Raw genomic sequence first — 25,983 nt, 5'->3', positions numbered from 1 at the left:
GTGCTCGGAGCCCCAGCTTGTTCTTAGCCGGATAGAACTTGGCGTCGAGGCGGGTATCGTGCCCCCAGCTCACTTGCTGGATGTTGTCGGACTTGCTGATATAGAGGACTATGCATGGTTTCCATCTCTGCTAACCACTCGTTCCCAAGTCTGGAGTAACCGTGAACACCGGCTGTCAATGCCGAAGCGAGGCTGTTCGAGATGGGTGCTCTTCATGAAAACACTAAGGTCGATCATGTAGGGGTGTTGCCACTATCTCGACCCGAAACTGATGCGGAACTCGTCCCAGTAATCCATCCGATCTGGTAGCATCACCTCCAGAATACGAATTGCCAGTGCAAGACATGACTGGAGACTTCGAAGCTTGATGTCGTGCCCCTCATTCTGGACCTTGGTGCTTTGTTCATCAATCTCGTAGGGCACCAACTCGTTGAAATGAATGGGTTGCCGAACGTCATAGTCCTTCAGTTGCAAGAAGATGGTGAGCGCACAGAACGTATGCTCGAGTGTAAGTCGAAATGAATGTGCAGCAACTGTTCTTCGCGGAGGCGACGCCAATTCTCGAGATGCGAGGAGGAGCTTTTTTTGAATGAGATATCCATAACTGCTCCCGGACAGGGCGCAGCAAGCCCTTTATCCTCTGATACTGTGTCGAGTATGAGTGCCTGGTGGTGCGGAATTCTGCAGCTCCGTCGAGGGGCAGTGATATGGTGTGGGGGATTTTGAAGTCAAGGATATCGGAGATGTTGAGCCCACCAATACTGGGGACGTTGAAGTCACTGATGTCGGGTTCGTCTTGAAGGCAGCAGACAATAGCGGAGAGAAAGTCTGTGTAAGTTGTGACTTTGTTCATCATGAGAACCTGCACGCCCTCGGCCAGCCCTGTACTCAGGTGGAGCACAAACATGTCGCATTGCTCCCGAGTCTGGAATCGCTCGCGTGCTGCACTGAAGAGGAGCTGGGCTGAATGAACATGCCCACAAGCGCCCACTCCGAGGATCTTTGCTGCTGCATGTGCAGCACACAAGACTCTGATTTTATATGGTCCTGCCACCCTTGCAACGAAAGACCAACCTGGCACCACCATCTCAAAGGTTGCCGGAAAGACTCTTCAAGGTCTGGTTGCTATGCACATAGTCGATGTGTCCACCAAACAGCCCAGTAAGGAGGCATATGCGGCCACCTGGCTCGCTTTTGCTTTCCTATAGACAGTGTCTCAAAACCCTCTCACTTACAGTACTTCGGACGATGTGCAAACTGCCAAGGTGTAATCTGTGAACCATGCTGCTTACATGCCAAGGCAACCTCAGCCTCTTCTGATAATTGGCGTCACCCGCCCTTTCACGGTCGGCAAGCATAGCCAATCAGCATGTGGGCACGCGCAACCAATCAGCATGTGGGCACGCGCAACCAATCAGCATGTGGGCACGCGCAACCAATCAGCATGTGGGCACGCGCGATATCTCCGAGGGACACAGGCGGCCAGATGCACCTCAACCTACATATAATCTGGTCGCCTTGCAAGTAAGATGATTGCCTTCTCGCACAAAACCCGCAGCTCACCCAGAAAGATGAACACTCCAACCGAAATTACGAATACAATCCAGCAGAACCTCCCATATCGCATTGTAGCAATGGAGCTGAGACCCAAGGGGCAACCCGCCGCCGCTCACGCCGGATAATGAGATCAGGCGAGCGCTAACCCTCTTGTCTCTGTGCACCCCGAAAACTCTGTCGAACGGAGCTTGCAGCAGGCCCATGATCTAGCGACTAGGGTCTCGCAGGGTTCCGATAATAATGCGTCGGCGCTGCACACTTCCTGTCGGCCCGGGGAGCGGCAGAGTTGGGCAGTTGGGTTGTGTGGGGCAGCTTTCAGTACCAAGATAGCGCGCCCTAGCTGATGTGGAGGTCGACACCCCACGCATTCAGCGTGCAGCGGGTCCCACTTGGTGCAGGAGCGCAGACACTGATCTCCCACCTCTACTACCCCCAAACTTAATTGGGTAACGGTATCTAAAAGAAGAAAAGATGTCGCAGACACTTTGAAGCTCCCGGTATGACGCTAGTGCACCGCAGCTGCAGGGAGCGATCATTGTGCACTCACCCAACTGGTGTCTCTCTGGGTGGCGCTCGTCCTCAGCCTCCGCAACGCGACAGACCCACAACTCACTGATTCCGTGGGTGAGGCCTGGAGACGGGTCATGTACATCATATAACAGGGATGGAGCCGTCACATGCTGTCTCCTGGCACTGCTCGCCCTGGCGATCCTGTTCCATACATAAGTTCGTGCATGAAATTCGGACTGCCCGACTCATTCCCGCCTAGCGAGTTCAGACACATGCCGCCTTCGCCGAGGTCGCTACCGCAGAATCCGCGTGCTTCTTATTCCTCTTCAGACCAGGTACTGCGCACTTCACACGCGTAGCAGAGCCACTGCGCCGCGGGGCCATGGCGAGCGCTGTCGGAATGTCCCGGGCATTTCCCCCCAACGAAGACCAGTTTTCTTCGCAAGAGCCAGACCATTCCATACAGCCGTCCGATGTGAAGCGAGAACCAGACACAAACGATCCTCTGTCCACCCCGCAACCTCCCGACTTGACGAAGCACTCGTTCGACAGCCACCATCCGCCAGTTCATGTGACTCATGGTCGACATCTGCAGCCGCCACCTGGCCCTCTCCAGCGGCAACCGCCAACGAGCTTTGCGTCTTCCTCAGTTCCATACTCGGGCCTCCCGACGCCAGTGCCTCTTCATAACCTGTACGATGGTGGCCTATACGGTCATAGGGCTCACCCAAGCCATGCACCGCCTCTCCAGCTGCAACCGCCAACGACCTCCGGGCCTCCCCCAGCTCCATATTCGGTCCCCCAGACAGCAGTGCCTCATCATAATCGGCACGCCGGCGGGTCATACGGCCTTGAGGGTCATCCAAGTCATGCACCGCCGCGGATGACATACCACACACCACTCGGGATTGCTCAAGCCGCCAGTACCAAACCGAAGGCGGTGAGAGCATCTCAGGTATAGAGCCTTCCTGCCCGCTGTGCAGCAAAACAATACTGACTCCGCTTCATAGGCTTGTGACTCATGTCGTCATCTCAAGTCCAAGTGTGACGAGTCGAAACCGTGCAAGACGTGCAGAGAACGAAACATCCCATGCGTGTTCCGCGACCCGCAACCCAAGCAGTAAGTCGTGCAAAGGAACAAGACGTCCACGTGCCGAATACTAATCTATGGTGTTGCAGATCCGATAAAGCCAGTGCTGACATACTGGATGTCCTGAATGGCTTGAGAGATGATCTTATGCAGAGTTTCGGCAAGATTGATAACCGCCTTGAGCGGTTGGAGAGTGCCATCCACGCAGGCGACCGTAATGGCACTGTGGACTCTGATATAGAGTCGATTGAGGTTGAAGATTATCAAGATGATGCAGGCCCGCACGACCATCCGTCGCCCGATGACCAAGGTGCCGAGGACGAATATGCGGCAAAGAATAGTGTCATGGATCCAGACACGGCAGAGAAAACGATCCGGATCTGGGAACACAATGACAGCGACGAAAAGCCGGGGCCTCCGGTCGCAGGCAAGACGAAGCTGCCCGCAAACCACACTACCTCGGCAGGACTGCTGTTGAAGTGGGAGTCGATACACCGGCTGGTCGCTCGCCATCTCGCTGTAGAACACATTGGCTATGTCGAAGAGTTCCCGATTCGACAGGAAAAGGCTCGCGGCTTGCTGCGCGTGTGTGGGGCGGGAGAAGGCTCTGGGGGGGAACATGCCCCAGCAGATCACACGGACCCACGAGCAGACAACATCATGACCGATTTCCAGGATGATAGCTCGGAGGCACAGTCGCCAGCACCCAACTCAGAAGTCTGGGGCCAGACTGGAGGGGTTTCCCCGGCCGCAGGCATGACGTTCAGAGGCGGCGTCATTGGCACGGACGGAAACCCGGATTTTTCGCCATCGACTGTGTGGAAATATGTCAACAGCTTCAAGGAGAACATCCTAAACATGCACCCGGTCATGATCCTGGAGGAGCTGGATGCGCTGGTTGTGCTTTTTCTCAAGGAGATCCCCCAGCATTCGCAGCAGTCAAGCGTGCGATCTAGCAGCAACCCCAAATTCGTCAACCAGCCAACATCTGCCGCTGCATCACTGCCTGAGGCTGTCGGTGCGAAGAGGAAACGCTCACCTGGCGGCGATGATCCGCTACCATCCTTCAACATCTTTAAACCTGGCCATCCTTTCCGTAGCATAACAAGCGCCATCGTTCTGCTCGTTTGTGCGCTTGGCAAGATTTGCCTCCACAAGCAAAGGATTCCTGATATTGTCATGGAGCAAGATGGGGCCCAGCCACATCGGTCGCCCTCCATGCGGAATGGCGACGCGATGTCTCCAATCCAAGACTCTTCTGGATTCGGTTCGCGCTCTCAGTATTCTGGACTGCCTTCGCCACAGGACACGTGCGATCGTGCTATGCCCATTCGCAGTACTTCCACGCGGAGTAATGTGACAGGAGTACGTCCGACACAGATCAAGCAAAACTACGACATAATTCCCGGATTTGAGTACTTCGCACTAGCAACGGACATTCTGGGCAGTCATCTAGGCGGGATCGGTCTCAAGCATGTTTATGCTTGGGTCCTTGCTGGTCTATATCATGGGCAACTCGCGAGGGCTGTGGAAAGCTGGGCGTACATAAAACAGGGCTGCACTGTTCTGCAGGAGGTCATCAGGTCGTAAGTCAAAACTACTATGGCTGGCACTGAGCAGCGCTAACTTCAAAGCAGGAGCATGTACCGTTTCCACGAGATCAAGAACGGGAATGGATATGTGCCTGTGGAATCCAAGAGGGACAACCAGGTACTGCTGGCGTACTGGACCTGCTTGCAGCTAGAAAGGTAAGACATAGGTCCAACTCGCTCACGTTGGCCGCCTGCTGACTTCTTTGTGCTCAGTGACATCCTTGCGGAGCTGCCACTGTCCCAGAGTCCCATTCTGCAGCACGAGGACAACATGCCTTATCCGAACACAACCTTTGTGACGACCCACGGTTACAGTCCCAAGGTGTCCGGTAGCTATTTCGCCCAGCTTCATCTCCGGCGCCAGCTCAATGAGATCCATGGCCACTTGTATAATCCCGACAAGATACACCAACCCTCTTCACTAGAGACGATTGACGAAGGCGTCGAGCATTTCCAAGCCCAATTGAAGACGTCCCGCGGCATCTGGGTTCCTGCCGAATTGAGGTGGGATGATAAGGAGCCGCCTGCTGACGATATCCTCTCTGCTCGCCTGCGTGCAAAATACTGGGGGTCACAGGTCATTATCTACCGCCCCTTCGTACGGCACTTGCTCGAGAAGGAGCCGATCCCGTATGGCGCTTATAAAGATCCTCGACCTCCCCTACCGGAAAGCCTCCCTGACTTGGCAATCGACAATGGCCACGACCCGGTCCCCGAGGGAGTCGACCCCCGCACGCTTAACTATGCCCGCCTCGGTATCGAGGCATTGATCAAGAGCACCAGTGCATTCCATGGCATGCCGCCCAAGCAGCACATCATTGTGACCAACATTTTTGGTACTGCCCACGCGTAAGTAACACACTGTCGGCCGCTCTTGTCACCGCATTAAGACCTGACTCGTTCGACTATAGCCAATGGGGCAACCTCCTCACCCTCGCCGCCTGCTACACCGATCCACTTCTTTCGAGATTTGTTGATCGCAAAGTGCTATCTGAGCTGTTCGAACGGACAATTCAGCTCTTTGATCTCATCGCCCACCAGTCAAGCCCCTTGAGGTCGGAGCGCAACATCCTAAATGGACTGGCAAGTGATCTGGGGCTGCTTCGCGAGGATCCCCAACCAGCTCAGGCTTTTCCAGCATGACGAGCGGCAGCCATTAACTACCTCAGCGACGAGCGATTCTCCTACAGGTCATCCTGGAGACATTCACCCACCCACGGGATCATCGGTTTGACGTCCCATCACGAGCACTTCTCGGCTGTAAGGAATCACGGCACCGCACTCGGCCGCCATGCTGTCCTTACCCTTGTCCCAAAATTTTCGACCTCATGATCCTGGGAGTTTGATCAAGAGCCCTGCACTGGAGAGGTTACAAGGCTCGTTTGTCTTACTCATTTTCTTCTTACTCTTGCATAACTCGGCGTTCTCTTTCGAAACAATTTCTACCCCGTCAATCAGCACAAGTGCGCCCCACAGCAGGCTCGCACACAACGCATATATGTCAAGGACACCTTTAGAATTTGAAGAGCCGGTATATTCATTGCTAGGCAAGGACGCCCTACCTAACGGTGCCACCTTGCTTCTGACGAGCCTGACGGGAATGCTCTCCGTAAGGAAGTTGCGCGCCCACCGGATGGACGGAAGGGAGCTCTGATCTTTGACCAGGATCTAGACTGTCGCGAATACATCAAAATCAAGCAATCAAGGGGCGACTGGGGGACGGGGCCGGAAAAGGAGCCTGGCTTCTTCGTTCATGAGATTGTCCTCTTGACGACTCCCGTTTTGCGCCTGCATATGTTGCGACGCCTGTCTGGAGTGGTTGCTGCGGCCCCTGAGAAGTTTGGCTCTGACAATGGGGCTGCCGGCACGGCCGTGGCCACAACATGTGGACATCAAGTTGGACAGGACGCTGCTATGATTCAGGAGGAGGACGAAGCTGCTCCTTCTGGCTGGTGCTAATAAGGTCATGTCTACGTCTGCAAATAGAGTTTGGACCACTTTCCAGAGCCATGGATGGTTGATGGAATTAGTGATCTGTTGGAGCTCGACAAGGGAGCCCGTTTATGTGCGCAGGCACCATTTGATAAGGAAAGCTTAGCTCGCCTTCAATATACGACAATAATCGGGTAAAGGTGACAGTCACCAACCTCGTGTCGGAGTTCTCGCTACTGATCGGAAATGCGAAGCTCCGGCCGCAAAGAACTGCCGCTCATTGGGCTGTCTGTTGTGCTTTGAGGCTAATGCATTCCAAAGATGGCGGTCGTCATGGCCGAGTATTGAAAGCGTGACAGGGCGATGTGTATCGTCCTTCTCGGTTGTCCTGCCGCAAGGGAGCCGGGCAGTGGCCAGGCCAAGTAAGATGATGTGGACTCCTTTGCCTGCGAAACAGGTGCCCTTCGGAGCTGGCGGTTCGGAGAGGTGATGGACTATCGAGATCTGGAGCTGGTGTTTTTGTGAGCTTCGGGGAGCGGCGGTAGCTACTTGAGCATGTTCGAGCGTCGATCGCACGTAGTCACCTCAGCGACTAAAGGCAAAAGCCATGGTTCAGCTGCTGAGGTTGCGTCGGCTTGCAGTTCGCGTGCACGTTCACGACACTCGCGCAGGCCAAGCTCGTAGTCCTGCCTCTTCATGTCGTGTGGTATCTTGCCGTCAATGTTTGAGGTTACAAAACCGTTGGTGGTTGCGCCGATAGCAAGGGGTTGGGTCTGGTCTGGGTTCGTTGAAGCACCGACTCGATATCCTGTTGGTCTCTGGCGCTTACTGCTTCAAGGGTAGGTCCTGGCTTGTCTCGAAACGGTTTCGTCGTGGATTGGCACAATCATGGTCGGAGGGGGCTGGATCCAAGTCCGTCACAGCACTCTTGTGATGTCTGGCAGCCACGCGCCGATCAGGTTGCGCAGGAGAGGAAGCTTTGAGCATAGCCGGAATCAGTGGAGAACTAGAAAGCGTCAATGGTATCGAGGTTACGTTGCCACGAGTGTTGGCAGGCACAGGTAGTTGTCAGATCTCAACAGCAGTGGCTGCGATCTCCCATGTAGCTGGTTGGAGGTGAAGCTGTCTCAGTCGATGTCGGCTTGTGAGCGTCTTCGTCCCGTAGAGTCTTTGTGCTTGGCGGCTTCCCCGGCCGACACTGGCAGTCTGAGTCGAGTGAGATAGTCGGCGATGCTGGCAACCGCCAGAGAAGCGACGGTGAGAGGAGAGCGTCCAGAGCTTCGAGAGGTTCGTGCCAAGGTGAGGTTGAGGACTGTGCGACGACTACGTGGTGGCGTTGCAGGCAATCTTAAACGTCTCGCATAAATGTCTACGTGGAAGCCACCGAGGCAGCGGTGGCATGAGGAGGATAGTCTGTGGCAGATGCGCATGAGTGGGAGGAAGCTCGCAATTGTTGAGAGGAGTGATTTCAGGGTGGGCGCCGCGTTGGTAGTTGAGGCAAGCTCTGAGGCCAGCTGGGCAGCCCTGGAGCAGCCTGTCATAGAGCTCTCTGGGGCTCTCGGCTGTGCTTGGGGGGCACGGTGTCCCAGTCACAGCATGTGTCGGCGCTAAGTCGCCCGTGAGTACAACCTTAGCTTCAGGGTGCCGCCTCTGCACTATTCGTTGGCTGACCATGGCTTGGATTTGTCGACAAACTCTAGTTGGCCACCGTCGACACGCCTCCTAGGACTTATGGGGTCTGGAATGTCTGATTTTGTCCTCGCGAGGCATTGCGGGCAAGGTTCCTTACGATTTGTCGGATGGAAGCCAGATTTTGCACCCAGTTGGGGCGGCATGCAGGCTGAGAGAATGCTGTGACCGGCCATCTGTGTCCTGAGACTGGGGCGCATTAGGCCAGTGGCGCCTCCCTGGGCCGAACGATCAATGTCCCATAAAGGCCGTGTCCTAGCTAGTAGGCGTCCAGGCATCCAGCATCATCGGTGACTGCAATTTGAGACTCGTCAGTGGATGCGCAACGGTGCTTGAGTAGCCCCGAATAGATTTTGTCGTTCCCCTACTTCCTGCCTCAGGTGGCTTGACTAAGCTGGACCAACCCTTTCCTCGACCATCTGCAGTGGGGACAGTATGGAAATGATTGTTGAAGGGCAGATTGATTGTGAAGGGGTACAACACGGGTCATCCCGTAACCATCATTGCGATGAAGCCATGCCAGCCGACATGACAGCGTTAGGTTGCGCCCAAGACATGGGTTTTCTTCACTGCTGGAAGCTCGAGTTTTCCTCTGCGAACAAGTACAGTGTTCTTGGTTCCCGATTTCGTTGATCTCAATCTGAATCTCAACTCGCGACCTGCAATACGGCAGATCTCTCTTAGCCAGCTCACAGAATGTATCTCAGGCTCTGCTCCTTCAGTGGGTATTGGCTGAACTTCGCCTATCCACGCCATTGAGCTACATATGCTTCTTTCCGAGGGGAGGCTTAAGACGATCCTGTCGCACTGCTTGTAGCCTCGCCGATACGGTTTGTGGTGTTTCTTCAGTTCACTCGCTTGGTGTGCCTGCGTTCGGTCGTGTCATGCTTATTTATACGTGGCCAACCGCGAGGGCTGGCTAACTCAGCCATCGGACGCGTGAGGCACTACGATACAGACCTTAGGCCCGACCGTCTCCGTCCTTCCACCCCCCTTCTTCCCTCCCGCCAAAACAACAGGTTTCGGCATCTCTCGCGTTCCGCAAAATGTCTTCAAATGCGCACCAGCATCCAGCATTCGATGAGCGCCTTAAGCGGCGGACCTAGCCAGATGCGCTGGCTGGGATCCTCAGGGCTCTTGCCAGGCGATCGACCTGAACGCTTCATCTCGACAGCGCTGTTCGAATCATGATCCCCCACCGACAGGCGCTTCAGAAGGTCACGTGTCCGCCGTGCAAAAGTCGGCGCCAGGGCGCCAATCAGGCACAAAAGGCCTGGCCCAATCGCGGACAATTGCTCTGGCTGTGTTTAGATGCATAGGTTCGCAGAATGAGCGGAGTAACATCTCTTATGGTAATGTCTCAAACGCCCCACTTCTCAAGGCAAAGGTAGGCTAAGGGCATGAACAGGCTCGTCAAAGCCAACGATGAAAATAGTCGAGTTGCTTGCAGAAGCCTTTATGCGCACGAACATGACAATGGTTGAGCGTAGCCGCGGGTGTTTGCTGTTCTGTGCTCGTTTGGCCAGAAGACGATGCAGTTTGAGGCCGTCCATCCCACGTCGCGCATAAGAGACAACCAATCTGAGGTTGTCAAGTTAAGGTTGCTTGGCAGAAGTGGCCCCGCTCGATGAGGCTGTGTCATCCAGGAGTGAAAAGCACGGACGCAAGTAATCCACTCTCTCCCGTTGCCTCGTTCTGGTTGGTGTGCCTTTCACCGTGACTGTGGGTGGCTTTGCGTGACTAATCTTCCACCATTTAGATTGAATTTGCCCTGCTCGTCAGTTGCGAAACCTTCATTCACACTGGTCCCACAACTCCCACGGGGATCTACTCGCAACGGAGAGGCCAGATGACATGGACCGGGCTGCGCCATTCCAAGTACATCACCATGTAGTGTTCGATTCGGTGGTGTTTCGCCAGACCTCTGTTTTGATGTGGACTCAGTCTGTGAGGGTTATTCCAGGGTGGGTGTTTAGCATGGCGACGTGTGCAAGGTTCCGTGCATGCCCGGCACTCGCAAAACAGGACGGTGCGTTGTCTGCATGCAGGGTAAATTGTCTGCACAGTGGTGTTGGGGACAAATCTACTTCCTGTCGAGGCATGAAGGCTCTGCCACTGCATCAATATAAGCCAAACACGCGAGTTGAAATGGTTATTCGAAGCGTTGGACAAGCAGGCACGATCAAGTGGGAACTGCCCGAGGGGACTGACGAAGCCGTAGAACAATGCAGATCCACACCCCATCTGGCGGCCAATGAGGCCAGTCAGTGCTGCGTGCTGATCGCGAAAAATGACTTGAACAGCCCCATGTGAGTTTGTGTCGACGACGTTATGGTCGTATGGAACCATGGCAGAGTATCCTTGTTAATTACGCCTGGGTTTGGTGTGAATCCGCCTTCAGTGGAGGGTGCGCCAATCGGTGTGCATCCAGGCGCAGCCCAACCCTGTTTGCCAATGTCGGCGTAGCTGCATGATCCTGGTTCTCAGCATCCAACAAACATCCACAAACAAACACAAGGCGCGCGCGCGAGTCTGCGCCGCAAGGCTCTGACAATTTTGCACATTGGGCAGAAATTTGAGCCTCATGAGTCACCGATACAGAGATGAAAGGCAAGACACCGCTATTTCCTGCTGTCTCGTTGGCATCTTGTCCGGTGGCCCTGGCAGGGCTGCTGTTGACAAGATTGTACATATGGTGCCTCACATGTCGCCGTCAAAGTCCCCAGAAACCGCCAGCTATGCCAAGACCAAGTCCACGATAATGCAGACCGGAGAGTTTGCCTCGGTCTTTGACCAAATCGCACCACGCTGCTATGTCAGCGTGGCCCAATATTTCCGCACATCAGCCGACCAGCACACAAGACGTATCACAGCACACCTGCAGCAGGCTGTGCAGAATCTCATAACCGTCCAGCCCTGCCTTGGTGGCGTCCTGTCTGAGGATGACACGGCTTTTATCCGCTTCCACCCGCGGCCTGTGCCAGAGCTCAACGATATCGAGATACGGGAGATTGACTGCCGGCAAGTCTCATTCGCCGACCTGGAGAAGAAGCACTACGGCCCGAGCTACTGCTGCAACCCCGAGTTCGCGGTACCCCCTCCCAACAGCGAATTCATCCCCGTCTTCCGGGCTGCCATCTGTTGGTACCAGGACGGTTTCGCCGTTCTGACATTCCTCCATCACACTGTCGCCGACGGACTCTCGTGCCAATATCTGATTGAGGCACTGGCGGCCGTCACCTGGGATGAAATCAAGTTGCCACGGCACCGCCAGCTCCGCTTCGGTGAGCCCAGCTGGAAGAGCATGGCCCGCCGTGGCTCGATTGCACCTTCGACCAGTAGCAGTGCTCCCGCGTCGACTTCATCAAGGCAGCATGGGCAGCATGAGGCTGTCCAGTTCGACCAACACTGCGCGTACGCGGCCAAGGGCTGCGAGTCTGGGCCACTTGCTCACCGAGGCACCACGACGCCCCCTGGACCCCTGACACAGCTTCTCGTCCAAGTCTCGACCCCCGGCACGGACGACGCCTCGTGCACTCGTTTCTGCAAGAGAGCCGCACAGGCCTGGATCCTTACCATGACCTCTCGAGACCGGGCCAGCCGCTTCAAGCGCCGCCATGAGATAACCACGGGCATCGAGGCCGACGTTGAAGATGAGCCGCTCGCAGACCTACTCTTCGCGGTCGGGCTGAATCGTGCCGATGATGAGCTTGGCAGCCGCGCTGTCTACAGCAAGGTCTCGTACCCTGTTTTACGCCTCATCAGGGCTCTCGATGACCCGGCCGAGCTCCGCAAGCTCGAGATCCACATCAGCAAGGCCGTCGAGACTGCGCGCCTGCCTCAGTTCCGCCGAGCCTACGAGGAGACTTTTGAGAACTACTTTCGCGAAGGCGGTGACCCCTCGCGGATTCAGGTCAGCGCCGACCAGGCCGACCCGTACGTCTTCATCTTCAACACCTGGCGCTTCATGGGCAAGACTGGGGACCGGGTCACCCCGATCCGCTGGAAGTTCCCGTGCTTCTCCTCACCCAAGGCCCCTGACTGCATCCGCAAGGTCGCGTCCGGCTATGGCGGCGCTTCATACGGTCTCGTCCAGCCCTCGACGCGCGTATGCCGCGACGGCAAGCGCAGCCCGGACGAGATTCTGATCACCCTCAAGAGCGGTGACGCCCGCGAGTTCACTGCGCTCGTTGACGAGCAGAAGCACGCGGGCATCACTTCATGTTGGGAGGTCCTCGACATGATTGAGCAAACTGCTTGACCTTTTCGGTTGGATCTCCGGCTCATTTAAAGCATCTCGATACAATGCCTGTAGGAAGTGCAATTGTTGCCCTGAGTTATGCCTTAGGAAAAGCACCTGATTCTCTTTTTCATGACGCAGAAAGAAATAGACATTAGATACAGTTAGACGACACGGAGTCTTGATTTGAGATAGAAAAGTTTATAGATAAGGTTCGGCTTATTCCGGTTTGAAATAATTGAAACTTCGAAATTTGCAGCATTTTTGCCATCAGTGAATCGCATGATCAGGCCAACTCTGGGAAAACCAACAGCACAGCTTTGTACGTACAACCTTGTGACACAGATGTCTGGTGACGCACCACGACTGGTCCTCATGCCCAAGACGGTCGGTCCCTGAATTCCGAATCCCTAAGATCGCCCTTCCATCTCACTCGGTTGCAGCATACGCTGCTCACCTGATGTCAGAGCTCATGCATGGGTGTCATTGCCCGTACATAAATACATCGCCTCTACTCTGATAGCGTCTACACCAACGGCTGACTGTGTTTAAAGTATTCTGGGATAGTACGAAATGCCAGAATCTGTTGCTGATCGCAGGGGGGACACGCGAAATCTGAGAGGCTGTGCAGATTCGTTGAAGCGCAGGAGAAGAAAGCCAGTCAAACGTAGACTGCATTAGTGATCAACGCTTCGCGAGTTGATTGTCAAACATATCCTTAGGCTGTTGTGCATGGACCCTACCAAGGCGGTCCCAATGTGGCTTAGCAGGGCATTGCTACACAGCCGAGCATCAGCCACCTTAGCTTGCCTACGTATAAATATATACTCATCTGCACGCACCGCCGTGTTGTGCAGTCGACTTGAGCATTACCGCAATCACTAGCTCAAGCAGCATTCAAAATGTCCTTCATCCATTCGCTTCTTTGGATATTCATTGTTCTTATCGGATTCCTGGTCCTGCTCATGCTTGTTGATATTTGTAGGAACACCTTCGGACGGCGATACCCCAGGTCGAGTTAGAACATGACAGCTTCGGACTCTCGCAACGGCCGTATGTATGTGTATCATGAGTGTCTCTCATTTCCATCGTAGGGCTAATCGCAAGACTTAGGCTAATGTTCTGGGCGGGCAGAGCTGATTGATAGGAAATTGTTGCATCTCGGCGGTCGGGGCCCTAAACTCTATGATATGGAGCTGAGCAGCCTTGGAAGTCCGCCAAATTTCTGCATGGCGACGGAAAAGAACTGTAGGGTCCTCATTCTGGCACAATAAGATCGGTCGAGATCTGTTTGTTGGGTCCGCATTTCGCATGATGGCATTTGTTTTGGCCTTGAATACATTGGCTCTGTGTCATATCTTGGCTCTAGCATAATCTCGCGATGCTTTGTGCATGATCATGCCAGCGAAATGTGTGTTTTGGGGCGACGCAATCACCGTGAGGACATCCGCCATCCATGCCAGCATTTCCGCAGTTCATCACCACCTCGACACCGCTCTGATGGTCTCTGCCGATGCACCATGCCACAGTTGTACAGCTCCACTGTGAAAGAACCAATGGTTGCCATGATAGTGACGTCACTTGAAAGCCATTGAGCCGCCTTGAGCTTCTAGACCAAATACAGACTCCACCATATGTCCTCGTCGCTCGCTGCCTCCAAAGCTAATCGTGCGCAGGCTCTACATGGCGAGTCACGATGCGTCTCAACTATGGCAAGTACACAGTTGAAAGCTCGTGCCTAGACACCTGCAATGAGGCTATGTGAGGACGTTTTTGAGCATCTGTTGGCCACATGCACGGGTATGCCGCAATCTTTGTCATCCTTCACTGGCCCCTTGACGTCAATATATTCATTGTCAACAGCAGCACCGCACGACCTCTCATGGTCGTCCTCGCCATGTTCATATGTAGATTCCGCCTTCACTCCGCCACGCTAGTCCGTATCCGAGAATACTTCGCAATCGGTTTCACCATGGCTGCTGCCACAGGCAGAACAGTGAAAGTTTCTGCTGTGTTATATCATAAACCACAGCTAGACCTTAACAAAGAGGTTCGCTAAAATGGATGTGTATATAGTTGCCCTTACAAGCTCCATTCTCTCGGCTGGCTCACACTCCCTCCTGCGATGGGCATGTTGTGTTGCCAATAAGAAGCTAAGAATTCCTTCCGAGAATGTGTCAACTATGGAAACGCCGACAGGTACTTGACGACGGCGATCATGTAGCACCTTCTTAACCCTACATGCTGTGTGCTGTATGTGTTCTGAAGCTGTATTGATCGTGCCCATCTTCAGCGGCATGTGATCTAGAAATTCTGCTGTCGGGCTGTGGTACTCGTCGTTACCGTGGCTTTCACGGTGGGTGGGCACTACGTGCCCAAAAGCGTTGGATGGGGACACCCCCTAGTACAGATTCCCGTAAGGCATCTGATGCTGTGGTTGACGCTGCGTCGACTGCTGTAACTCGGGGCAGTGGCTTGAGGGCATCGCTGATGACGAGCTGTTGTTATTCACCTTGCGGTCCTTGCCGCGGCCTTTGATGCCCTTGTTGCTGTTCTTGTAATGCACTGCAAAGTACTCAAAGAGCTCCTTGTGTCCCCCCTTGAGCTCTTCCCCAGTACGCAATATCGCGGCAAACTTTTGAGTTAGAGCTTTGATTGTCTCTGTGTGGAACTTGTTTTGATGTGTCTGGATTGCCATCAGCATTTTGTTGCTCGTTTAAATTGGGGGATACTGACCTTCATGTTCCCCAATTGGCTGAACTTCTTGGTGCACCCGTCGACTCGGCACGCAAAGCGCTTGAAGTTGTTGTGTGTCTCCTTGTGAGCACGTACGTTGCCGCGCTGAGCAAATCGCTTGCCACAAATCTCACACGCGTAAGGCTTCTCGCCAGTGTGACGACGCTCATGCGTCTACATGCCACCAGTCAGTATAAGCCGAGTCACAGCATGAAGCCAAAACTCAGGCGTACCTTGCGGTTGCCCAGTTGAGAGAAGCGGTAGTTGCATCCAGGCTGGGTGCAAGGCTATTTCCGTGGGTAAGTCTACATTGCTGCAAGTAAGGAAGGATCGACTGGGATGTGCTCACATATGGCCGTTCGTCAGTGTGCGATCTCACGTGTGTGCCCAAGTGAGTCTTCTGGGAGAATCTCATTGGGCAATTCGGGATTGTGCAAGGGTGGCGCTTCTCTGAGTTGCGTGAGCCACTTGAAGACTCGGGGTTCGATTCAGCGTGAGGCGGCGACGGGTAGCGAAACTCGCCATGGTCAGCGGCGGCTGAGATCGTCGTTCTCTCTTGGATGGTTTTCATAAGAATGTCCACATCTGTGTGGAATACGGTCTGCTTCTCGGGATCTGCAGGGACGGATGACATGATGGTCTTGCTGCTGACGACGTCCTTCATCGAGGCTGGCGAGGCCGGGGACATATAATGCTCCTGTTCCTGCTTGACGGGCTGGGCTGGTATGTAAGTCTGTTGGTCACTGCCTCGTACATAGGCTATGTTGGTGTTGCTGTTCTGAACGTTCATGCTCATCATGCGAGCTCTCTCATATTGATAGATCGCGGCTGATGACAGCAAGTCTATCGTTGGCGTTGCATTTAGAAAGCTGTCGTGGAATGGAACCATGTGTGCCGTGGGGTACATCGTCGCTAGCCGCGGGTCATCATTCGAGATCGGGAATTCTTCATAGTGGCCAAGGTGGAGGCTGGACCTGGTTGTGTCGGCCCATTGGTCACTCCAAGGAGCTGGCAAAGGGTGAACCCCCGCCATGCTGGTGCCGACAGCCCAAGAAGTCAATCGCTCGAGGGGGAAAACAAGCAAAGCCAAGTGAGGCTAGTCGGAAGTCAGAACTACTGAGAAGATGAGAGTGTGAGGCAAGATGAAGATCCATATATGTGCCTAGGGCGGCATTCTCGTCGGAGCAGCCTGTCTTTGTATGGAGTCGAACGGCTGGGTGCACGTCTGCAGAGTGCGCTCTTGAGGGAGTCTCGACCTTTCTCGCTGGACATGCGGTGCTGTCTCGTGTCTCACAATCGTAGACAATGCCACTTGGGTCTTCAGCCAGAACGAGACACGCAGTGGTGATGTCCACATTTGTGGTATCGGCTGCGAGCCGGGCCGTCAGCCGCTTGTCTCACAGCGTGGCAGGGCTTGTTATCACGAAAAAGAAAACTCATCAAAAGGCGGCGAATCCCGGCGCTGCCACTTGAGCATGATCTCACACGCAGCCAATGCTCGAATGTTGCTTTTGGCTCCGCGAAACATATCCTTGTCCTTGCGGTTGATTTGATCCATGCAGATGCTAGGGTACTCTGTGAGGCTGAAGATCGCTGGACGTGGCTGCACTAGTGCCACACCCTCGAGATGTGCCCTGAAAGTACTCCGCATGTCCACGCAGCTTCGGTCCTGTGGTTGGACAGCGTCAGAAGCCATGCCGAGTGTGTCTCCGGCTCCGTGTCGACATGACCACCCAGCGAGCGAGGAAGACGTCAGTCCTTCTGGGACATAGTCTTCCGTGCAGGCACAACGACGGAAAGACCCAGCGCTTACTCGCTGCACCTGTGGTTCGCTGGTGCTCGGAACGGCCGATGCGTGCTCGAGACGACTTACTCATGGGATCTGACCGACGTGCGATGGCAGTAGTCATCTGAACCACCCTCAGTTGGTGCTCGGCGCCGCCTGCCTGTGGCAGGGCGGGCTTCGCATGGCTTAGACGTATATACCGGGGCTGCGGGGCAAGCAGACTGCTCACAGCCCAGGGACAGCGACCTCACGACTCGCTCAGAGCACAAAGACAGCCAGGCATCACAGCCTTTGTTCTGAAGTCAGGGCTCGGCCTCTCTACGTGCAAGACGCCTCGTGTTTCTCTCTGTTACGCACACAAATGTTGAACATCGTTTCGAGTCCAGTTGACATCAGCCCATGCATCCAGAGTCCGACCGTCTGGCGCCATCCTTGTTCTCTTCTCTTCTCTTTTCGTATTCTGAGAATTGCCTAGAGTATCTCACCCTATCACGTCAAAGCACACGGTCGGCAACAGCTCATGCTGAGGGAGGCGACCGCTAAAAGAGATGGAAGAGATAAAAAAGAATCCGTCAGCCAGAGGCTGCTGAAATATCGTGCTCCGATTCCGACCCGCGGCCTTTGACATTGACGACGATCTGTCGGACGACCGCTCATCCGTGAAACCCCCACGTGGCCCCACTACGTCCGGCGCCCCACGTGTGGTGACTCCATTCGACAGTTGAAGCAGCCATTCATTTGGTTGAACCTACGCGATGACTTCCGGGGTTGTGCCAACTAACCGTGAAGAAACAGCTCCCTGTCCTCCTACAGACTCTGAAGTAAATGCTGCTCCTAATTGTGGACGTGCGTGGACTACAAAACGGGGAGTACAATCGAGGTCACCGCCCAGATCAACGACCGAGAGGAACGCTCTGAATTAACATCCTTTCGCCAATTAATTGTACTCGTGGAGAATGAGCTTCAGCTTGAAGCCAAACAAGGTCTTGAAGAATTTCATTTCGCCTATGTACAGATGGTCGAGAACAGGTCTTGAGATATGACACGCCGACAAGTACCCAACATGCTTGTAATTTTCCCGGGTCGTTGTAGCCAATCACTTCCCGCCACCTCGACGGGAAAATCATCGTGTTCAGCTGTTACCTTCACGACAACAGCAGAGCGAACAAAAGTTTGGGTTCAATGCTCTCCATCAGGAGGACCAGACGACCTATTGCTTCAAAGTCGGGTTTGGTGCTTGAAAAATCCGGGTTGGCCCCCAAGGCTTGTCGAGCACCAGTGCTGATGAGTTTCTCCCGGCGCAACCTTCCACATTCGGACGCGAGTAATGCAGATTCGGGAGGTTAGCGGTCGACTTTGGGCAGCATGGCTAGGACGCAATCAGACAATGCGACTATCATCACACGGCTGCTTCGGCGGTTCAATGCCTGATAGGCTGTATAACGTCAACTGCAGCGCCTCATTGCATGATGTGGATCATCTTGGCCAGTCACATCACTTATAGAGGCATAGCTGCAAGATGTTTATCAGACGATTCTTCAGCCTGTGAACCAGCGGCGCCAACGCGACCGTGATGGACTTCATGACCAAAGCCTCCCCACTCCCCTTCTGTTCAGTTTCTACGCCACCGATACGTGCACGGTCTGCCGTCTCGCGAAGTCAGCTCTCCAGAACAACAGCTGTCTCTTTACCAGCAGTCGCGGGCATGCAACCTTTTGCGTTGTCTTTCTCCCTACTTGAAGTCGAGCGTCGAGTTCAAGTTTTCTGTGGACTGCTAGCTGCTATTGTAGACTGCTGCATAAAGCTCATCCGCTAGCGATGGAAGGACCTGGCGGCTATCAAATGTTACGCAGAGAAATTCTGAGCCACTACTTATCAAGACAGCTCCGATATGACGGTAGTTTATCCCCAACAGTCAAGGCGACAACAGCGATGCGACAGCATCAACAATGTGATCGTGGCGCCCCCTGCAGCCACGGCAGAAGCTGCAGCAGGCGTCATTCGGTAAAGCAAATCTCCAGCAGCAACCACGAACACATTGAGATCAAGCCTATGGGAGTCCGGGGACGGCGGTGCTGTGCGACGGAACGGTGTCTTTCCAAGGCCAGCACTTGCCCTGACACCTGAGGGACGCATGACCCAAGGCATACACCAATGATTCCGCGCCGAACTGTCTCACATGATTCCAAGACAGAGCCGGCATCCAGATGTAGAGGTCGATATCAATTACGCCTGACACCCAGCAGGACGATGTCAGTCCATAAGGAGCGTCGTCTACAGTTGAAGTCGTGCTCACGGCAATGTTTAGTGCACTGAGTGTCACCTTTGTCCTCGTTCTGTTGTTTCTTCACCAAGTAGACTAATCAGGATACGCAATCACTAGTCGTTCATAGAATCATGACCTGAATATCTCGCTAGAGCTGCCTTCGCCTTCTGCACGACAAGCCTTGCATCAAATAGCCAGTGCCAGGGCAGGGGGCTCATCCGTGCGCTTTCGCCCCACATTATTCTGCCACCTGGAAATAGACAGTAACAAGCCTCAGATCACGCTCGGCAAGCCAGAGGGCCTCTCTGCAAGAAAAGAACATGGGGTCCTCCAAAGACTTTTGCCTGTCCGCCCCGTGTACCACCACTGCAGGTTGTCCCCGATCTTGTGTGTACAAGGGATGCTCTTGTCTGATCCTGCTTGAGCGATAACAGAAATGGTTCCGAGACTTCCTTAACGAGTCGTTTTCCTTTTCGGACCATTCTAATCCATTCAGGTTTTCGCGACGTAACACCGTCGCGCTTTAGGACAGTTGAGTTTGCAGACGGTATTTCTTCGTGATGTGCTCGATGAAATCGGCGAGATCCCGCGCCACCTTCGTTGTCGAAGATCTTGAACTTTCAGGCAATCACCCGCTCTTGCCCGTTAGTGACAACCTGGTCAGAGACAGCAGTGATGGTGCTGGAGGCAAATTTTGCTTCGTCTGAGTGCTCGGGCAGTGGTAGGAGTGGTGCCGCTGGTGGGCGCCAAAGGGCAGCCTGGGCGGTAGTCGCACAGGCTCTCGAGGCCCTGGTAACGATGTCTTGAACTGCTTGGGTACAGCCCTCGTGCATCGGGCAACCTCGCTCTGCCTTCAGGCGGCGGCGTAGACGAGCGCCGCGACACCAAGTGCATGACCATTGTCTCCTGGTCCGCCCCGCGTCTCGAGCTCAGTGGCAGACTGGGCAGGTTTCTCAAAGTGTCTGAGCCATACCGGAGGCCCACAATGCTGGCTCTCGAGTCTCTATGTGCGGCTTCTGGAGACGCTGCAACACTGAGCGAGCTCTTCTTGTTGCGGCGGTTAATGATGGGACCCAAGACCGCCTTGAGATTTGGTGGGTGCGCTCCCGCTCGATTTTGCACTTCGGTCGTAACGGTCCTTGCAAGGCGCACAAACAGCCTGCTGATCTTGAGTAGGGCCGCGTGGTAGCCTACCCGGACAATGGCGTGTTGTAGGGCGGTGCTGAGGGCGAGCTTGCGTAGTGTGTCGAGGATGTTGTCAGACCAGTCCTGTGGATGTTCAAGGTCGCGCTGGTGGCGTCTCGTCGAGGAAGACGATGTCGTGTTGACGTTGCCGGATCTCTCGTACGTGGCGATGGGGGTGCGCAGCTCCCAGGGCCGTCCCCCACAGAGGGCATGTACACGCTGGCATGCATCTGCCTGTCGCTTCGCTTCTTGAGGGGTGGAGGGGATGCCATCTTGTGGGCTCTGACACGAGCCATGATGCTGTCGTTATGGTGACAAGCCTCTAAAAAGACATCGACAGCGCACTGTCGACGCTGAAGCTACCAAAAGATAGTGACTGTACTGGCTGACAGAGTGTATTGGCTCGTAAGTCAAGAGGTTGACTAGGATATACGGAGAGAGTGTGACTGTGCCGCAGGGACCACGCGGTCACTTGTCGGTGTGGCACTGACAAGCGTCATAAGTCATAGCACAGAAAATTTGCTGGCTACGAGGAGCGATGGTTGCTCTTAGCGACGGGTAACCTGGGGCATCAAGGCGAAGCTTAGAGACAATAACCGATGATCGAAGACATGAACAAGCAGGAACCGATGTGCGATATTTGTGGATCCCCCTGTGTGAGGAGGAAGGCAATGAGTAGGCAAGCTTTCGAGGCCCTATGGGGCATGTGCTTGCGAGAGACGCGGATGGCGGAGCGCTGCTGCAAGCGATGGGGGCAAGGGACTTCTGGAGGGAGCGCGGATGTCATGGCAAAGGCAGATGGATATTTTCATCCTCTTTAGCATATCAGCGGCCAAGCATAGTCTCGGTGCCGGCGCAGAAAGCCACAAATCTCCAAGTGCGCCTTCAGGCCATAGTCAACCCTCAATATAACAGAGAGCGCCCCTTGTGAATGACCGTGATTTGCAACAGCGACGGCTATCACTACCTGATCTGGCTCATCGTGCTGCTAGTGATTTGCGGCTATCAAGCCACCAGAGCCTTGCGTGTCTTGGTGCTGCACCATTACCAACCTGCATGCTCGGCGTGCCAGCCCTGCGAGAGTTAGCCATTGCCAACACAAACACTCACCGCTGCTCGATCTGGGCAGCTCACTGCCAGGTCGTGCAGCAGAGAAACCACTGCTGGATTGGCTCTGGCAAGACTGCTGGGAAAGATTTGGGGCGCAGTTCCAAGCGAGAACTTCCGAGCAACTTTGTGCTGGTTGTGGATGGTTCATAGCAGCACCTTGTACGAGAGAGACGGTACAAGAAGGCCAGTAGTTGACGAGGTTTACGAGGCGCAAATATGAGGTGAGGGCACAGCAACTACAGTGCAATCACTGTCAGCTTGCTCACTTTTGATTGTACCGAGAACGTAGATGACCATTGTGATGATTTGAAACCCAGAGCTTTGACCTGGTGTTGAGGCCAGAACGCTCCCAAGCTCTGAAAGGGGTTTGTCAGCCAACTGTGGCCAATCTTTTCTCGACTTCTGATGGATACGCCCTGCTGCAGCACGCGAGATGTCATCGGAGCTCATCGAGTATATCCCAGGTTCTACCGGTAGTGGCTGGGGGCAGTTCTTGTATTTACGCGCATTCATGTGAGATACAACCACGTCATACCCAGGCACTCTTGGAGGCGTATTTGGCCGGTTGGGGAAATTTTAGATGCCGTATGTGGTCGCAGTATGGCTAGCAAGACGATCAGCTTGGGATTGGCGAGGATGTGTGCTGAAGCGGCCACCATCCGCGGAGAAATCGTGCCCGCGGCTGGTATGAGGTCTTTTACTCGCCGCTTGAGTATGGACTGCACGCCATGGTACAGTCGTCTGCTCTCTGGGTTCCTTCTCAGGTTTGGATCTGTATAGGGACTTCACCATGGTTAGACGCAATGGCAGCAGTTGTGGAGCCTGCGGTCTAGCCCGAGGAGCGCTACCGTGATCTCTTCCCAGGACAGGGAGAGAGGCGGTTCTCTGAGTTCATCTTCTTCTGTCCGCCAATGGCTTCGAGGACGTGTCGCCAATCAACACGTTTTTGAGCTCGCCTCTCTGACTCCAATAATCTGAAAACTTTCAGTTTCGTCAGTCTGAGCGACAGTGACCTCCAAGTGTGCGTGAGGCTGGACGGCAGGCGATGGACTTTGGCTGGTGCCGTGCGAGCGTGGAGCGTTGTTTTGTGGTGGGGCAGTAATGATGTGGTATCTGGGAACTCATCGTTTACGTCCAGAAGCGGCGGCAGTATCGCATTTAAGCTGTTGGCGCGACCGCGTTAATCAAGCAGAGACTACAACAGCTTGCGCTCACTGTCAACAGACAGAACGCTGAATGAGTGACTACAAGGGCTGAAGCGCCTAGAACGACCCAAGCGAACCGGGACACGTCTCACCAATGCATATGAGCCTTTCTGGACACGATCCAGGCATCGGGCATCAGGCGTCCGGCGTCAGGATGCAGGATTCAGTCAGTGAGCAATCAAGGGTGGCAAGGCTCGATGACCAACATAAGCCTAGACAAACGATACACACTGCAGGACCACCTGCTCGATGGGAACATGTGGCCCACCTTCTCATGGTTCAGGCAGTGGTACTTACGCCTTAGCGATCTCCCGAGGCCCGGCAACAGACGCTGAGCCCATTTTCTGTGGTTGGTCAGGAACTCCTATGTGTGGTCTCTGAGGGTATGACCTTGTACTGTATCCACCGACAGAGTGCTTGCTTGCGACAAAAATATCCCTTCGTTGTGCTGACATCTATGTCCCAATATCGTCTTCATCTGTCCTGGAACGGGACCTCATGTAGACCGCAGTGAGTGGACTGGTGACTTTGACACTCGTCCGCGCCAGAGCTCGCTCATCGAGGCGTACAGGGCACCTCGGTTTGCAGCATTCTGGCCGATACAGGAACCCTGACCAGGTCTTGTCCGCTTCCGCTAGCGTGGCCCAGGCTCGCGCTCAAACAGTGACTTCAGTGCAGCGTACCCACAGGCCGTCCGGCTGAGCACTACGTTGGCAACATCTGGACTTGCCTGTCAGGCCTGTTCCGCGTCATGGATGGCGGCTGCCCCACTGATTCACAACAGACTGCACACCACCTCTCGAGTCGCCAGGGATGATGAGAGGACCACTTCTCGGAGGAGACGAGCTGGCGTGCTATTCATTGGCTGGCGCTTTGGCCAGTCCAAGCCTCAAAGTGGCGCCGACTTGAGCTGATTGCAGTCATGGCCTCGTCTTCCGTGGCGAGGGCTGTGATGTCCCATCTCGACAGGCCTTGAAAGCCACATTGGTCATCTTAGTACACCGTTCCCGACGTCAGCTGGAGAAGCAGCCCGCCTGTGGAGTAGCATGGCTCGACAGGGCTATCCCTGCGCGGTGTTGTTCATCTGATGATCCGTCCTGCGGACAGAGCGCAACTTCTCGGCCCTCGGAGGCCTATGTTTATGTTGCTTACCGCCCCACTGCAGGTGATGGGGAGTTGATGATCTCGCTCCTGTTCAGCGGCTGCTTTCTCGTCATTGACTAGTGCACCTTCTATTCCTTTTCCTTACGACTCTGGCAAGTGGGACTACCCCGAGCTGTCAACCATCACGGTGCCAACGCCATTCATAGCCCGGCATGCGTGAGTGGTCATTGACGGCGCCACCAGGCCCACAGACTGGTGTATTTTTACATCATTTTCGGTAACGTCAGTCATTTGTCCACGTGTGACGGCTCAGCTGTTGGATGGTGCTGATATGTCATCCCGTAGTTTCCTTGGGGCACAACGTGGGAGCAACTGAAGCACTACTTCCGCATTGCAACTCAGAAGGTTTTACATGTTGAGGTCAGGCAGGAAGCTGCATGGGGATGGTCAGTGTCCGGGGTCATGCCGAATTCGACAGCATCCTCGGTTGGTCATCTTACACGCTTCGTGCTGCTGTTTATGGCATGCTAAGTCGTTCCCAGATCTCTGTGATAAGTTGCCTTTCGATGGCTCGCGATTATCGCTCTGTCGATGCAACAGCACAAAAGATGTCATCCTGACAGCAGCTGAGAAAGGCTCCCTACTGAAGGGCCACGTAAAGTCGAAATGCCGTTCGCAGCTATTCCTCACTCGCCACGGCCAATCGCAGAGCTCATCATCGCTGCGGCATGATGCATATCTGGGGCCAACTGTTTGCCAGCACGGCACGTTTCCACCTAAGCAAATGCCATTCGAACACCAACTGCCGCCCATTATCTTTTGCCGCGTCATAGGACCTTGGGGGTTTCCAATGTGGGCAATTCGACCGCTCTCTCTCGGACAAGCACACCCCATGCATGAAAGCAATCAGGACTCTAGGGCTGGTCATAGAATGATCGATACAATATACATTGCCGCACCCCCGCCTCCTACTGGGGGCTGTGCGACAGCGGTGATCCAGGTGACGGAGCTCGAGCAGTTCGCGTTTTCCGGAGACATGCTGTCGTCAGCTGCTTCGGTCCTAGGACGAGGACAAGATCATTTGCATGGATGTGCCAGAGATAAAGGGGCCCTCAACCAGAGCGTGATCCTCAACCCAAGATCGTTATTGCCTGCGGGACACACAACGCATTGGCAAATGCAATCAAGCCAGGTCGACCACACAGGCCTGTCACGACCGAAGCGCAAGCCGAATTCAGCCATGACGACAAAGTTCGTGAGCCAACCCTTAAGCCCGCCCTTGAACGCTCGCCAGAGATCGGCGTGCTCCGTCGCCAGCGCAGTCACAACGCGGTTATCGGCAATGACGACCGTGTGAAAGCACAACATTGGAAGTGGCTAAATCGAGCGAGATCCAGCAGCGCACTGAGCTAGTCGAGGTGCTGCACCGCCACACTCAGCTCGTTGACGTCGCCCGGCTGTACAACACACGCAGGCTCGAACCGAACGCCGCAGTTCTGTATCCCACGATAGGCATCCCACGATAGACCTCGACAGCTCATTATTTTTGTCTTTATGGATAATCAAATCGGTCTTTGTTCCGATTCCCAATACCTCGTGTACAAAGTGACTGCCATTGCGAGACGGATTAGACAGCCAGCTAGGATTACGCGATGTAGCTAGCTTGCCACAAGCATCAGTGCCGTGCTCCCTCATCTGACTGCCATGTCTGAGATTCTCTTAACGCCACCAACGACGACCATTCATGATCGAGAGCTGCGGACAGTGGGCCATCCCTATGATGCTCTCTTGGATACCGCCTGATGGCTTGCATGATCCACATCGAGAGTGTCCATGGACGACCGGTGCATAGAACTAGCCTGCCGCAATCCCCGATGATGCACTTGTGTCTGAGGACTAACCTACTGACCTCGTAAAAGCCCATGAGACCGCCTCGGACGTCACCGTCCCCTCGCTGGAGAGGGCCATCGGCAGCAGTCAT

The 25,983-nt window shown here is 54.6% G+C and overlaps 5 protein-coding genes across 5 annotated transcripts; 2 read left to right on the top strand and 3 right to left on the bottom strand.

The window, feature by feature from the left end:
• Positions 1-2,234: 2,234 nt before the first annotated feature.
• On the top strand, positions 2,235-6,708 carry B0I36DRAFT_378408 (uncharacterized protein; the record flags this gene model as incomplete). The annotated part of the gene is made up of 8 exons (XM_046160676.1): positions 2,235-2,402; positions 3,078-3,187; positions 3,247-3,371; positions 3,399-4,743; positions 4,795-4,905; positions 4,963-5,598; positions 5,661-5,836; positions 6,422-6,708. 8 exons carry the CDS (start codon positions 2,235-2,237, stop codon positions 6,706-6,708), a joined length of 2,958 nt encoding a protein of 985 aa, XP_046004441.1.
• A 4,246-nt stretch (positions 6,709-10,954) lies between these two features.
• Positions 10,955-12,787, top strand: B0I36DRAFT_400001 (uncharacterized protein; the record flags this gene model as incomplete). The annotated part of the gene is made up of 1 exon (XM_046161656.1): positions 10,955-12,787. The coding sequence occupies one exon, from the start codon at positions 10,955-10,957 to the stop codon at positions 12,629-12,631; it is 1,677 nt and encodes a 558-aa protein (XP_046004440.1). The 3' UTR covers positions 12,632-12,787.
• A 2,224-nt stretch (positions 12,788-15,011) lies between these two features.
• Positions 15,012-16,010, bottom strand: B0I36DRAFT_256757 (uncharacterized protein; the record flags this gene model as incomplete). Its single annotated transcript, XM_046150961.1, has 4 exons — positions 15,012-15,296; positions 15,347-15,520; positions 15,580-15,633; positions 15,696-16,010. 4 exons carry the CDS (start codon positions 16,008-16,010, stop codon positions 15,012-15,014), a joined length of 828 nt encoding a protein of 275 aa, XP_046004439.1.
• A 4,048-nt stretch (positions 16,011-20,058) lies between these two features.
• B0I36DRAFT_369899 (uncharacterized protein) lies at positions 20,059-20,879 on the bottom strand (the record flags this gene model as incomplete). The annotated part of the gene is made up of 2 exons (XM_046159845.1): positions 20,059-20,667; positions 20,787-20,879. The coding sequence occupies 2 exons, from the start codon at positions 20,877-20,879 to the stop codon at positions 20,059-20,061; spliced, it is 702 nt and encodes a 233-aa protein (XP_046004438.1).
• A 4,200-nt stretch (positions 20,880-25,079) lies between these two features.
• Positions 25,080-25,983, bottom strand: B0I36DRAFT_356159 (uncharacterized protein; the record flags this gene model as incomplete). The annotated part of the gene is made up of 2 exons (XM_046157546.1): positions 25,080-25,379; positions 25,912-25,983. The coding sequence occupies 2 exons, from the start codon at positions 25,981-25,983 to the stop codon at positions 25,080-25,082; spliced, it is 372 nt and encodes a 123-aa protein (XP_046004437.1).

The sequence above is a fragment of the Microdochium trichocladiopsis genome (genome assembly GCF_020744255.1).
Source record: "Microdochium trichocladiopsis strain MPI-CAGE-CH-0230 chromosome Unknown B0I36scaffold_15, whole genome shotgun sequence".
Lineage (NCBI taxonomy): Eukaryota > Fungi > Ascomycota > Sordariomycetes > Xylariales > Microdochiaceae > Microdochium > Microdochium trichocladiopsis.
The sequence above is the reverse complement of the archived record's forward strand: the minus strand, read 5'-3'. Positions and strand labels throughout refer to the sequence as shown.